At 36.5% G+C, this 12,584-nt stretch overlaps 1 protein-coding gene and 1 long non-coding RNA gene across 2 annotated transcripts; both read left to right on the top strand.

Moving 5' to 3' along the window:
• Positions 1–3,942: 3,942 nt before the first annotated feature.
• Positions 3,943–10,565, top strand: LOC140852659 (sterol 3-beta-glucosyltransferase UGT80A2-like). Its single transcript, XM_073246246.1, has 3 exons — positions 3,943–4,102; positions 7,698–7,885; positions 10,410–10,565. Exons 1-3 carry the CDS (start codon positions 4,039–4,041, stop codon positions 10,524–10,526), a joined length of 369 nt encoding a protein of 122 aa, XP_073102347.1. The 5' UTR covers positions 3,943–4,038; the 3' UTR covers positions 10,527–10,565.
• A 54-nt stretch (positions 10,566–10,619) lies between these two features.
• LOC140852660 (uncharacterized) lies at positions 10,620–12,269 on the top strand. The gene is made up of 3 exons (XR_012135558.1): positions 10,620–10,653; positions 11,866–11,977; positions 12,079–12,269. It is a non-coding gene; the product is annotated as an uncharacterized lncRNA (long non-coding RNA).
• The last annotated feature ends 315 nt before the right edge of the window (positions 12,270–12,584 follow it).

The raw sequence follows: 12,584 nt of genomic DNA on the forward strand, positions 1-12,584 counted from the left end.
AATAGAAAGAGTTTTTTTTTTATTTTTTATGGTGATATATTGTATCCTTGAGTCAAAATAATAGTACAAAGAGATGTTGCTTATTTTTCAAGATTGCAAGTATTGTAAATTTCTCTTCATAAAAAAGACTACACTTTACAATACTAGTGATGTTTGGCTAGGATTATCAGGGGTATTTTCCAACCATAGTTTCTATGAGGCCTTGATAACTATATCCTTAAGCTATCATTGAGCTTGCTTACATAGTATTATCTCTTACTATCTCAAGGGTTTGATTTTGGTTGGAGTCTATCCTCAAGGGGTTGGATGGGTATATAAGGTAGAAGGTGGGGATTAGTCCTTATTAATATCCAAAAAGAAAGAAAAATAAAGCTATGTTCTCAAGCTATCAATTACTAGGAATACTTTTAACAACAAGATGTACGTTCTCTCGAACATAGGGAGCATTTCGGTTTAGCTATGATTCAAGTTGCTGGTGGTCAATTTAAAATTCAAAGTGCAACATTTTAAGTTATAATTATTCTATTTGTTTATCCAAAGCAAGCTGAGGCTTAAGGGATGATGGGACCATGTGACGTTTTAGAAAAGACACTAAGGTCTTCAAGCAATGGGCATGATCATACCAATCAGACTATAATTGAGATGTGGCTGTAAGTTGAATTAGTTGTAGCAAATGAGTCCAATTTACAGATCTCAACCAACCTATTATTTTTGCATGCAGCAAAATGATGGAAAATTATTCCTTACATTTGCTTTGTAGGAATTTTGACTTGTAAGTAGATCTCATGCAAGCTATCAAATAGTTTTACAATTGTAATACCCAGGGGCCAAATACCAAACTAAACATGGTCCATTTGACTGGTCCAGAAGTAAAGTTCAGTCCAAATAAAAAAAAGAAGAAGGGCATGAAAGTTCCCTTATTCTACTAATAGGAGACCGAAGCCTTCTATAATTCTGTTTTCCTCCCGAGTTCATCGGAGCTAGAAAAAGAACTCTCAGGACTCACCTATTAAAGGGCCCTCTCTCCTTAATGACCATCCATATTTGAGCAACGACCCTATTTTTTTTTTTTTCTCCCTTCGAATTTGCAGCATCCCATTATTGTGCTCACTAGAAATCGAGGCCAAAGAACTCACTATAGCCAAGATAAACCTCGGTCTTCCTCCTCTTTGTTTTTTCTTCTCTCCATGGCTCTAAACCATTCCCCACCGACTTCAATTTTGTTGGAAATCAATCGGAAAGAGAAACCCCTATTTTTTTTATTTGATTTTTTCTTTTTCCAACGACCTATGCCGCCTCTGTTGGACACTGAACCCTTGGTCGAGTTTCATGGCCTCCCTACGACACTCCATAAAGTCATGGTTGCTGGTGAATGGCTAATGACCAAAAGCAAAGAGAATCCCTTGTCCCCTTTTTTTTTTTATTTTTTTTTCTTGTTTTCTCATCGATTGATCACCATTGCCAGTTGTCCACCGCCTCTAGTTACTGACCATGTTCCCTATACGTTCACTCTTCGATGATTCCAACCTTCTCTTCCTCTTCTAAGAGAGACAAAGGTTCCTCTTTTTTTTTATTATTATTTCTTCGTCTTCTTGTCTCTCTTCTCCCTTTTTCTCTATCAAAACAAACTGACAAACTCTAGTGATAAGTTTCATCTTCCTTGGCTATGCATGCCGACCCATTACCTTGACCTGTTTTGGATGTCTCTAAAATTCGATCCCATTCATCTTTTTTGAATCATCTCTAGAATTTGATCGTCATTGAGTTCACATTGTTCGAATGACCCGAACAATCTGGTACACCATCTAGCCAGCCTTGTTTCACCCTCTTAATTTATCTCTCTTCTCTTCATGACTTGTGGGCCCACTAGTGGGACTCTCTATAGCATGGGTTCATCTTAGTAGGAATTCTGAATTATCTTAGTGGTTGGATAACATGTTGTCCCCTTACTTTGGCTCTTGTTGGATTCTACTAGATTTGGTTATCTTTGGTAATAACAGTTCAGGTTGTCAAGCTATCTCTTGGCTGACGTATTCTTGATCTACTTGATTCATGCATGAAACCACACCTTAGTCATACCCTCAGTTGGGTTATTCCGCTCACTTTACCTATTTTAATTCTTGAGGATTTCTTATTTATAGAATTTCTAAGATATTGACTATAAAATTAGTTAAATTTCGATGATCTTGAATATGTGTATTTGATCTGCTGGATTGAATAAATATTTTACTTAGATTTGTCGCTGATAGAGGTAAATCACCTGTGCTTCAAAGTATATGTTTAATGATATTAGAAAATTATGATTAGCATATTAAATTTATTTTATAATCTTTACTTTATGTCTAATAAAATGGGTCAAGCATGTTACTATTTTAGTTGTTTTATATGGTATGTATTTTGATATTTTTATCAAATATTATTTTTTAACATATGTTTTGTTTTGAGAAATGAAAAAGCTGATTGGGTAATTTGTGAAATTATTTTTATATTTATATAGTCTCGGTATGGCTACAACCTGGCCTCACTAATGAGGTTTTTATATTCAACTTATTAATTTATAACTTAAGAAATTAGTTTCAATACCAAACTATCGATCGTTAGAAAATGATACATATTATCTGTTATCTAGCACTTGTATACTCTATATTTGTTTTTGATTTATACTAGTGAGTTACGTAGCCATAATCTAACGTTAGGTCTAGTATTAATTCATCAAAACTATACTCTTGAAAAGTAAAAGAAAATTACTCTCAGAATCTTGATATGCCCGGTCAATGATGTGTTATATATTATGTTTGATTTACTATTTGCTAGTATATTTAGACTATAATTTGATGTATTATGTTGCTTATTGGATTGATATAGTTTATTGCTATTTCTTTTTCTATTTTCAGATTCTGAATATGGTTGCTTAAGATTTGAAATGTGCTGGACTGTTTGGAGATATTTGAGTCTCTAGAACTCTTAGCTTAGTTTAAGTTAGCTTAATTTAATTTAGTTTTGGATAGTTTATTTAGATGGAATATTATGGGTCATGTTACTCTAAGATATTTGTTATGAAAATGATTTAATTGGATCATAATTAAATTGTTTTTTCATTGGATTAAAGAATTATTATTATTTATCTCTGACTAACAGTCTCGTATGCTTGTGCGATTCATCTTACAGGTATATAGTGTCTCGTATGCTCTGGATCCAAGGCATGATAAAAATTATGGCCAATTCCATCACCGCGAACAGCAGCATTGAAATAGAAAATTGATGGCTAGGTTGGACTCCAGAACAACTTGTTATTTGTCAATCACATGCTAGCGAGCAAAATTGTTAGCAGTCTCGGTAACCGCATGTCACATGCCGCTTTCAAATTATTTTATTCGTAGAAATAAGGGAACCATCCGTCACTATTTGTAGCGAATCTCCAAGGAATTGCTTCTGATCTCATGTAAGATTTTATTCATTAAAAAAGGGGTAAATGGAGCCTTAGAAAAGAAAGAACGACGCGTATGTCACCCTGGAAGGCATGTGATGTTTCCAGTCCCTTGCGGCGGTGGGTGGGTTCTCGAAAAATGGACGGTCGATATTGCATCATCGTAAAACGGCTCCGAAAGAGGATCAGGGAACAAGTGCCGATACACCCTCCTAGTAGGATGCCCACAAGATGCTCTCCTTCGGACGTCCGTATAAAATTCAATATGCGAGGACCTCATGTGCCGACAGCGTTAAGCGTCGGAAGCCATCTGGTCCGTTCGTTTAGTGCGTCTCAATAAACAGCAGCTCTCCCATTCGAATGCAGGCATAATTTTCTTCTGCGGTCACAAGGATCTTCCGTGTATCATTGCCTTGCAGTGGGATTCGGTGGCGTCTCGAGGCAACGACACGTGGCTTGGGTCGGACAACGGCGAACGCAGGAGTCCGAACTTACACACAACCGTCACACCCAGCGTCATTCTTTTTCGTCTTCTTTTCGGGCTCCCTTCCGGATCGGATTCTTTCTCGCAGCATTCCCCTCTCTCCGGGAGAGGAGTACCCAACGACGCGATGGCCGAGAGCAGTAGCGACATTGAGGCGAGCAATGGCAATGGCTCGAGCTTGTCGCCCTCTGGTCAGGCCCTCTCTCTCTCTCTTTCTTGATCAGGCTCTTCGTTTTCCTCTCTCTGCTTTCTTCTTGGTTCTTTCTTGGTTGGTTCGATTTTGGTTGGATTTGAACGCGAGGCTTAGGTGGGTTCCAGAGCTTTTCTTCTATTCGCTTGTTATTTTTTGGCGGGATCGGAAACTTGGAGATTTCTGGTTGTTTTTTAGGATTTCTGCTGGTCTGTTTTCATGGATTGGTTAGATTGGGGGTTTTGTAGGTTTCTTGCGATGACTGATGGGAAATTCTGAAGGAGAAGTGTTTGAATTGGATATTGATATGAATGATTGGTATTTCGAATTTCGGGTGATATGGCTTTTTTTTTTTTTTTTTTTGATATAGATATGGGGTTGGTAAGTTGCCGTCAGTTTGGCGATTGGGAATTGGGATCTGAACCCGGACAGGGGTCTGTCATAGGGGGTTTAATGGCCAAACTGTATTGATACCGAACTTCGAAGTTTAGATAAAGACAAATTGAACCCTTTTTCCCCGGTTATGAATTTTGATGAATCGTCTTGCATTGTAGTGTAGTTGCTCAGAAACTTGATCACCTGACTTGGTCATGAAGCTTTCAAGAACTTCCATTGCATCAAAAGGTTGAGATAAGTCAAAGCTTGTGGAGAACATTAGAGGGACTCAGTGGCCTCAGCATGCAGCAAGGAATGAGTTTCTGATGTTGATTGTTTGCCATGAAGGCAGTGATCCCTTGGTGATATTTGAAGGGAACTCAATCAAATATATTTAGTGGTGATACAGACAAATAGAGATTCATTGCAAGAGGCAGAAGCTGGCAGTTTGTTGGGGATCCTTTTGATGACACTTACCCAAAATAGAGCTCGACTGATGCCGCTTATAAATCAAATTCTAAAGCATAACCACATTACAATGGGACCATTAATATCTGAATCCAACAAGGACATTTGCCTTTATCTGGTATTTAACATGTTTAATTGATCAAGGCTATGTACAAGACTAAAATAAAATTTTAACACAAAAGTTTCCTACCTAACCTAGGAACATGTTTGGAAGTTGGAACCTTTTTGTTCCTAAAAGACCCAAACCTAGTCCACCTTGTCTGATGCCCACCAAAAACTATCCATGCCACAACATGTGCATCAGCACTGCATGCAGATGACACTCCTGTGCCAACCAGTGAATGGCATCAGTTCCTCAATCTTTCGTTGGCATCACTTGGAAATATAATTTCAAAGGTTGCAATTTAGTATAAAAATATTGGAGTCATAGTTTAGGTGCAGTATGCCAGTGCCATCTTGATGCAGCACTAGCACAGTGTGGATGCCAGTACATTACATACTGAGCAGTGGTTGGTGCACACTGAGATGCATGCGCGAGTGCACAGTTGTGCTCCATGTTCATCTAGCACTGATATGGACATGTTGAGGGGCACGGATTGGTATGGCCAGCACTTTAATCATTGATTAGCATAAATTAGTTGCTCTCACATAGGAAATCATCAATGTGTTAAAGCCTGGACTTAGCACCATAAGGAGTTTTTCTATAGATATCTTAGATTACATCTTCTTCTATTATTTTGTGAGATATGATGGGAAAACCATTATTTTGGAAAAACTAAAGGGAGTTGGACAACCATGGGTTGCCCAACACACGGGCATTAGGTAGCTGAGGCTGCTGATGCCAGGCCAAACATTGCCAGTAAATGCGGTTGCTATTGGCGGTAGTCTCAGAAGCAGCTGCTACTGTTATCAGCAGCATAACCACCAGCAGCTGCTGCCGTTTAGTGCAGCAGCCCCACCACCAGCAGAGACACAAACCTGAGGAAAAAAAGAAGTAAAGGTTGGGGCCAGGAAAAGAAAAGAGAGAAAAAAGGAAAAAAAAAAAAATCGACCACACCTAACTACCATTTCTTCCTTTGGTCGCTTTGTACTCTCTTGCCTTAGGGTGGGTTAGGGCATTATTTGACCTATTTAGACTTGCCTCAAGGACACCTAAGGCACTAGGCTTGCCTTGAGGCACTAGAATTCGCTGGAGGCTGGGCTGCCTATTTTGGCCACCCAAGCCTAGGCAAGATGCCTATCCAGCATTCAGCTTGTATGTGGAAGTAACATAGGCATGCTTATCTTTGTTAGTGGATGGTATTCATCATTGCATACATGTTTTGTTGTTTTAATATGTGCAAGCACCGTTCGAGGTGACATTGGACTTTGTACATCTTACTCTCCTTTGACATTGACGGGATTGTAAGTAGGATAAGATGTATCCTTTTCCCTGCAATCATCTGAATAAGTTTTTCCATCAATAATTCCATCTTGCTAGTCAAATATACAAACAAACTAGCAATCGTATAAGCTTTGTTCTTTATTCATGGTGAATTTATTCAAACTTCTCTATTGCATATGCAATATGAGAATGAGACAAGTTCTACGCATGCCAAATTGGTACTAGGAAACTCCAAGAGGAATTTAACTAGCAAAGAAAGAAGCATTGTCCATCCATCTTAAGGTACAAATAAATGTTCACAATGCTTGTTCCTAAGGGGTTTAATAGTCATTATCTTAGTTGCTTTAGGTTACTTGGCCTCAATCATTTTGTTTTGGACTGACTAATGCCGATGCAATACAACAGAATTGACTTACCAGCTTGGCAAGGGTATTTTGGTTTTCTGACCTCTTGATTATTGTTTCCCTAACTAAATAAAAAAAAGGGGTACAGGTAGTTCAACCAGGGTATGTAGCTGAGCTCATCAACACTTCCTTTCTTTGTTATCTTCTTTGAATCTTCTTTCACCTTTTTTTCTTTCTCAACATTAGCTATCATGTGATATTGATATGGACTCATAGAGCTGTACTACTTGTTTAGAAAATATGTTTAGAAGAGAACTTGGAAGAAGTTTATGTGTAGTTGCTCCCTTTCTCCATTTTTAAATGGTCGATACCTTTGCTCTGACCATATGGGTAATATCTAGGAGAAAGTTATATTGCATAAAGCTTGTGAGCTACTATGCAACTGCTTCTCTATTTTTTGGTTTTGGCTTTTAAGTTTTGTATGCAATTTGGAGTGTAACAAAATTTCTGCAGAGAGGGCATTTTAGTCTGCTGAATCTAATTTTGTTTGATCATATATCTTAAATTGCAGGTATGAGCCATCTGGATTCCAGATTTTTTCCTAATACCTGTCAAACTCATAATTGCTAGTGATTTACTGGATTCCACTATGCAGCAAACTTTGACACTATGCACTGATACTTGTGCATTACTTATTTTTCCTTCACTGGAAGATCCTGTAAAGTTTAAATTGTCGCTAAAGTACGCTATCCTTCTTTATTTTGTTTCATTTCTGTTCCACGTCCAGTTAACTTTCTAGATCTGCACCCAGCCGCATATTCCTTTTTATTGAGTGACACTTTTAGTTGCTTGATTACCGGCATAATGGTTGAAAAAGCACAAAAATTTCATGTTTATTGAACTCAGTTAGATTTAAGAGGTGTTAGGTTGACTATATTATTGTTGGAGTTTATCTGTTTATTCTTTTTTTGTATCTGTCATTGTGGTATTATTGTTACTGCAACTTCTGAATCTCTTTTGTTCAGCGACCAGTGAGAGGAATCTACCCAGGGCAAATACCATGCCTGGTGGGACGACGAATACTGAAAATTCAGAGACATCCTCGGGTCAGCCAAATTTGGGAAGGTCACAAACTGAGAGACATAGGCAAAGTAATTTACGAGAAGATCCAACGGCCCAACTGTTTGATGATAAGATTTCTGTTAAAAAGAAGGTATTGACCCATTCCATGCCCTTATGTTTTTTGTGATTATATTTTGTTATAGGACAAGATCTTGTATGGTATATTTTGTCTCTATACTGAAAACATTTTGATTGCTTGGTTGTTAGCACATTCTGATTGCTCATCTTGAATAACTTGGAGTATTAACTGAATTTCTGATCTACCTGTTGCAAACTTATGGATATCATGATGTGCCATTGCTGGTTCAAGGCTGTGCTTTAACTTAGGATGATAAGCTGAGCAGTGCATCAGAGCTTCTCAGCAACCTGCACATTGTGCTTCTTTTTTCTCTTTTATTTGCAAATGATAAATGACCAACTATGTGGATAATGTCAGAGAAGCTAGTGTTTGTACTAAAACAAACTTGTATATCCAAGCAGTTTTTAACTTTGTATACTTCAACATGTATTTGATGTGGATATGCTTCTTGGGAATCATACTTTGCAATTTCTCAAACTATGGTGAAAAATCAAACCTGTGATCCCATCGAGGTAGTCCAACATAAGGATGCTGTCATGTGGAATCCATGTTAAAGATATAGCTCTTAAAGATAAGAATAATGGTCAGAAGGAAAGAGGAGAGAATAAGAGAAGAAAGAAGCAGGCCATGCAAACCTCTTGCTTTATTGCTAAAGTTGACAATGTACCTGTTTGCTCAGGGGAACAGCTGTTACAGCTTGATATTTTATGCCAAATGGTAAAACCTACATGCACAATTATTATATAAACCAAATATCCACTAAAATGTATAATTAAATGAACTTTTTAAATGTGGAGCAATCTTGTGAAATTACTGTTCACCTTTACATAGTCTTGCAATTTAGGACATTGTATTGTCAACTGTATGCTTATGCTTTGCAGCCTGGTTGTAACAATACATCTTCATTGGATGCCGCAGAAAGAGCTTCACTTCTGAGAGAAGTGACTTTAACCATAAGAGTTTGCATAATGTGTGCCATGGTTTTATAGTTTGCCGTTGCACTGGATCCTAATACGTCAGTCCTCTTACTCTTTCTGATCACATGGTTACACTAAACAAACATAAAATATACTCTGCTTGCCCTTTAATCTATAGGGAAGCTTTGCTTTTGTCATTATAAAAGTCTTCCATCCATGGACGGCCATATGCATGTAGAAGATGCCTCGACCTGATGCAACTTCTATAATATCAAAAAATTCCTTTAGTTTTTCCATTATTGTCAAGGACATGCTTGAATTTGGTGGCATTGCTTTAAGTTATAACAAATGAGATTATCTTTTTTGTCTCTCTGTTTTGCATTATGTCATGACCCTCAAGTGGTTCTGTTTGTTCAGTTACAAGCTTTGTTCAAAAGGCCCAAAGGATGTTCCAACATTCAAATCCAAGCATCTCAGTTTCTGTTGTTATCTTTCAACTGCAAGTCCTAGAAAGTAATATTAACTTGATTTGGGTGCAAAGTTACCACATTTTTTTTTAATATTTCAATGCCAAAGCTTTATGATTGCTATATATGTATACATTTATTTAGTGCTTGAGCCACTATATTGGCTGAATTCATTAATTCAGTATCTTTTGAGACTGATCCTTTGCTTGTAAATGATACCTTGACTTGATGCGACTTCTAAGTATCAAAAACTTTTTTTTCCTTAAAATTATCAAGAGAATGCATGGATTAATTAACATCACTTGCAAGTTACAACAAATGAGATGTTAGTGGATGGTAATTTTATGGGAAGTGTTTTTGTCTCTCTTTTTTATTATATTGTTAAGATCATTAAGAGAATCTTCTGGATCAGTTATAAGCTTTTTTTAGAAGGCCCAGGATGTTTGTGTTCCAACATTTGAATCCAAGCATCTCAGTTTCTGTCCTGCTCTTGCAAAAGTCCTAGGAAGTACTTTTGACTTGATTATGGTGCAAAAATGTTTCAGCACATATTTTTTACAATCCTATGTCACTATATCTGCTGAACTGATTAACCCAACACTTTTCTAGACCAGTGTTAACATGCCAGCCTAAACTTTCATTTCATTTTTGTGTCTGTCAATTTTTTTTCCTATTTTAATGAATTCCTTGCTTAACTGAGATTTCAGACACTTGGATGAGATTAAGTTCCTAAGTTTCATATAGTTAAAGCAAGCTCTTTTGTTCTGAATGTTCATGAAACATAGACCTTTCCAGATGCTTCACAGACTAGTTATTACCTGTGCGTATTTTGGAGTCATGCCTATCCGTTCTTCAATTTAGCACTTTTGATGCTGATTTTCTACAACTTTCAGTTCACACCGTGTCCAGTGCTGATCTTAAACAAACATGAGTTTTGTGGAAGTGGTAAATTTGATTCTCTAATTATTGGCTATCATATTGTGTAATTGTGTGTACAACCACAAACTTCCTCACAAACCCATGCATTATGTTAAAATTCTTTCATCGATCGCTGGCTGTATGCACTAGTTTTTAGCAGCTGTGCAATTTATGAGAGAAATTGAAAGATTTCTTTTGTTCTTTTCTTGGTTTTTTATTTTGTAAATGCTGCAGCTGAAAATGTTGAATCGAATAGCTACAGTGAGAGATGATGGAACTGTAGTAGTTGAGGTTCCAAGCAATCTCGAACCTGCATCACTTAATCTTAGGTCTGAGGATGTTGCTGGCTGAACCGGTTGATGAAGAAACACTTGACTCAATGGACTTTCAGTATAGACACCTATGAATATAGTCATTCTTATTGTTGGTACACGAGGAGACGTCCAGCCATTTGTTGCTAATTGGTAAACGTCTGCAGGTTAGCTTTGTTTCTAGTTGTAAAAAACTCATTTGTTGTTAATTTTCTTGTCAGCCTGAAAGTTATACATAGTTTACATCATATATCTAACCTCTTTTCCCCTCCAAAATTAACTTATGGAATCACTTGCTAAGTGTCTGGATAATAAGGTACCTGACAGCAAAATATATGGTGATCATTTTAGCTTATCAAATTTTTGCAAATACTTACCTCATTTTTGACATTGTCAGTGCAAATGGAGCATTTGACTGTTGTGTGAGTTAAAGTAAATTGTAACTACCTTTTTATTATTGATAAAGTTATAGTATCTTTACTTAAAAATCTAGCTTATTTGGATAGAAACAAAAAGCACAAAGAAATATACTTCAGAATTTGTACATCTGGAGGAGTTTGGTTGGATGCTTATTAGGTCACGTTAAATAGCATCTATCATCCATTTATTTTTCCCTATATTATGCACCACCTTTGCATTTTCATTAGCAGACAATGTGAGTGTACAGTCTTGGCAAATTCATTTGAATTTGTCTAAGGAGAATAAACAACTGAAGAATTTGCATTACTTGGAAGAAAATTATCAAAAAAAAAAAAAAAAACTATTAAGAATTTTCATATATTGGCAACCCTGGAATATAATGTTATTTGTTCTGTATATGTAAACATACCAGCAACATGGAACATGAGGTTGAATATCTTTTCTAAACTATAGACACTATTTTAAATGAATCCTCACCGGATGCAATAGGTGAAACATGCTTGCTTATTTGAGTTAACTATTATTATTATTAGTAGTATTAGTGGTTGTTTTATAAGCATCACCTCTGAATGCATTATTATTCAACCATATGTTGATACAACAAATACAGTTTTTTCCCTGTCCATTGATTTTGGTTAATCATAATGATGCTCTTGCATTTTTGGGCTGATTCGCACTCTTTTCTTTGTTGAAGTTTGCCATCACTATTTATAAATTATTTTATGTACGATAATTACGATTGTGAAATTTGGAATTTATTGAGGCATCTAGTAATATGCCATTCCCTAACATTCCTTCTTGTCAGAAAGTATTAGGTACAGTTAATTTGATCTTTGTTGAAGTGTCAGCCATTAGTTGGTTACAATATCCTCCCCCATTATTGTACTAGTATCTTCTTATGTTCTTCATTATTTAACTAAAGCAGAAAGGGATTAATGAGATGATGACTTTTCTTGCAGGACTATGGTCATCGTGTTAGACTAGCAACTCATGCAAACTTCAAGGAGTTTGTATTGACTGCTGGACTGGAGTTTTATCCCTTAGGTGGAGATCCAAAAGTTCTTGCTGAATGTATGTAAACTACATGCATCTGTTGTTTATTACTTGTTAAGAATGTATGGAAAATCAAAAATTAATGTTACTTGATGGTACTTGGTTGGTAATTTGAGCAGACATGGTCAAGAATAAAGGGTTCTTACCTTCAGCACCTTCAGAGATACCGATTCAACGAAAACAAATCAAGGAAATTATATTTTCGTTGCTCCCAGCCTGTAAGGACCCAGATGTTGATACAGGCATTCCTTTCAAAGCAGATGCAATAATCGCAAATCCACCAGCATATGGTGAGATTATCTTATTTTTCTATAATTTTGTATAGGACATCTACCCCTTCTTCGCTTACTTTTATAGTTTAAACAAAAAGCAGTTTAGTTTCAAAAGCATCTCCCCATCATCCTCATTCGGTCCTGCTGCCACTCACATACTGATTCTAAGATAGACCTTTTAACTACCAATGGAATGTTATAACTGATTAAGGTGATGCACTTTTTCTATTGTATTATTGCAACATTTACATTGTATATTTTTTAATGCATAATGATTTCCCACATGTTTATTTTAAATTAAAATTGAATTCTTGTTGCTGGGTTTTATGAAAAAGCTCTGTTCCATCCAAGGT

This window comes from Elaeis guineensis, chromosome 11 (assembly GCF_000442705.2).
Source record: "Elaeis guineensis isolate ETL-2024a chromosome 11, EG11, whole genome shotgun sequence".
Lineage (NCBI taxonomy): Eukaryota > Viridiplantae > Streptophyta > Magnoliopsida > Arecales > Arecaceae > Elaeis > Elaeis guineensis.

Coding starts and splice junctions, on each gene's coding strand:
- LOC140852659 (XM_073246246.1), top strand. CDS start 4,039: ATGGCCGAGAGCAGTAGCGACATTGAGGCGAGCAATGGCAATGGCTCG. Junction 4,103..7,697: donor CTCGAGCTTGTCGCCCTCTG/GTCAGGCCCTCT, acceptor TCTTTTGTTCAG/CGACCAGTGAGAGGAATCTA. Junction 7,886..10,409: donor AGATTTCTGTTAAAAAGAAG/GTATTGACCCAT, acceptor TAAATGCTGCAG/CTGAAAATGTTGAATCGAAT.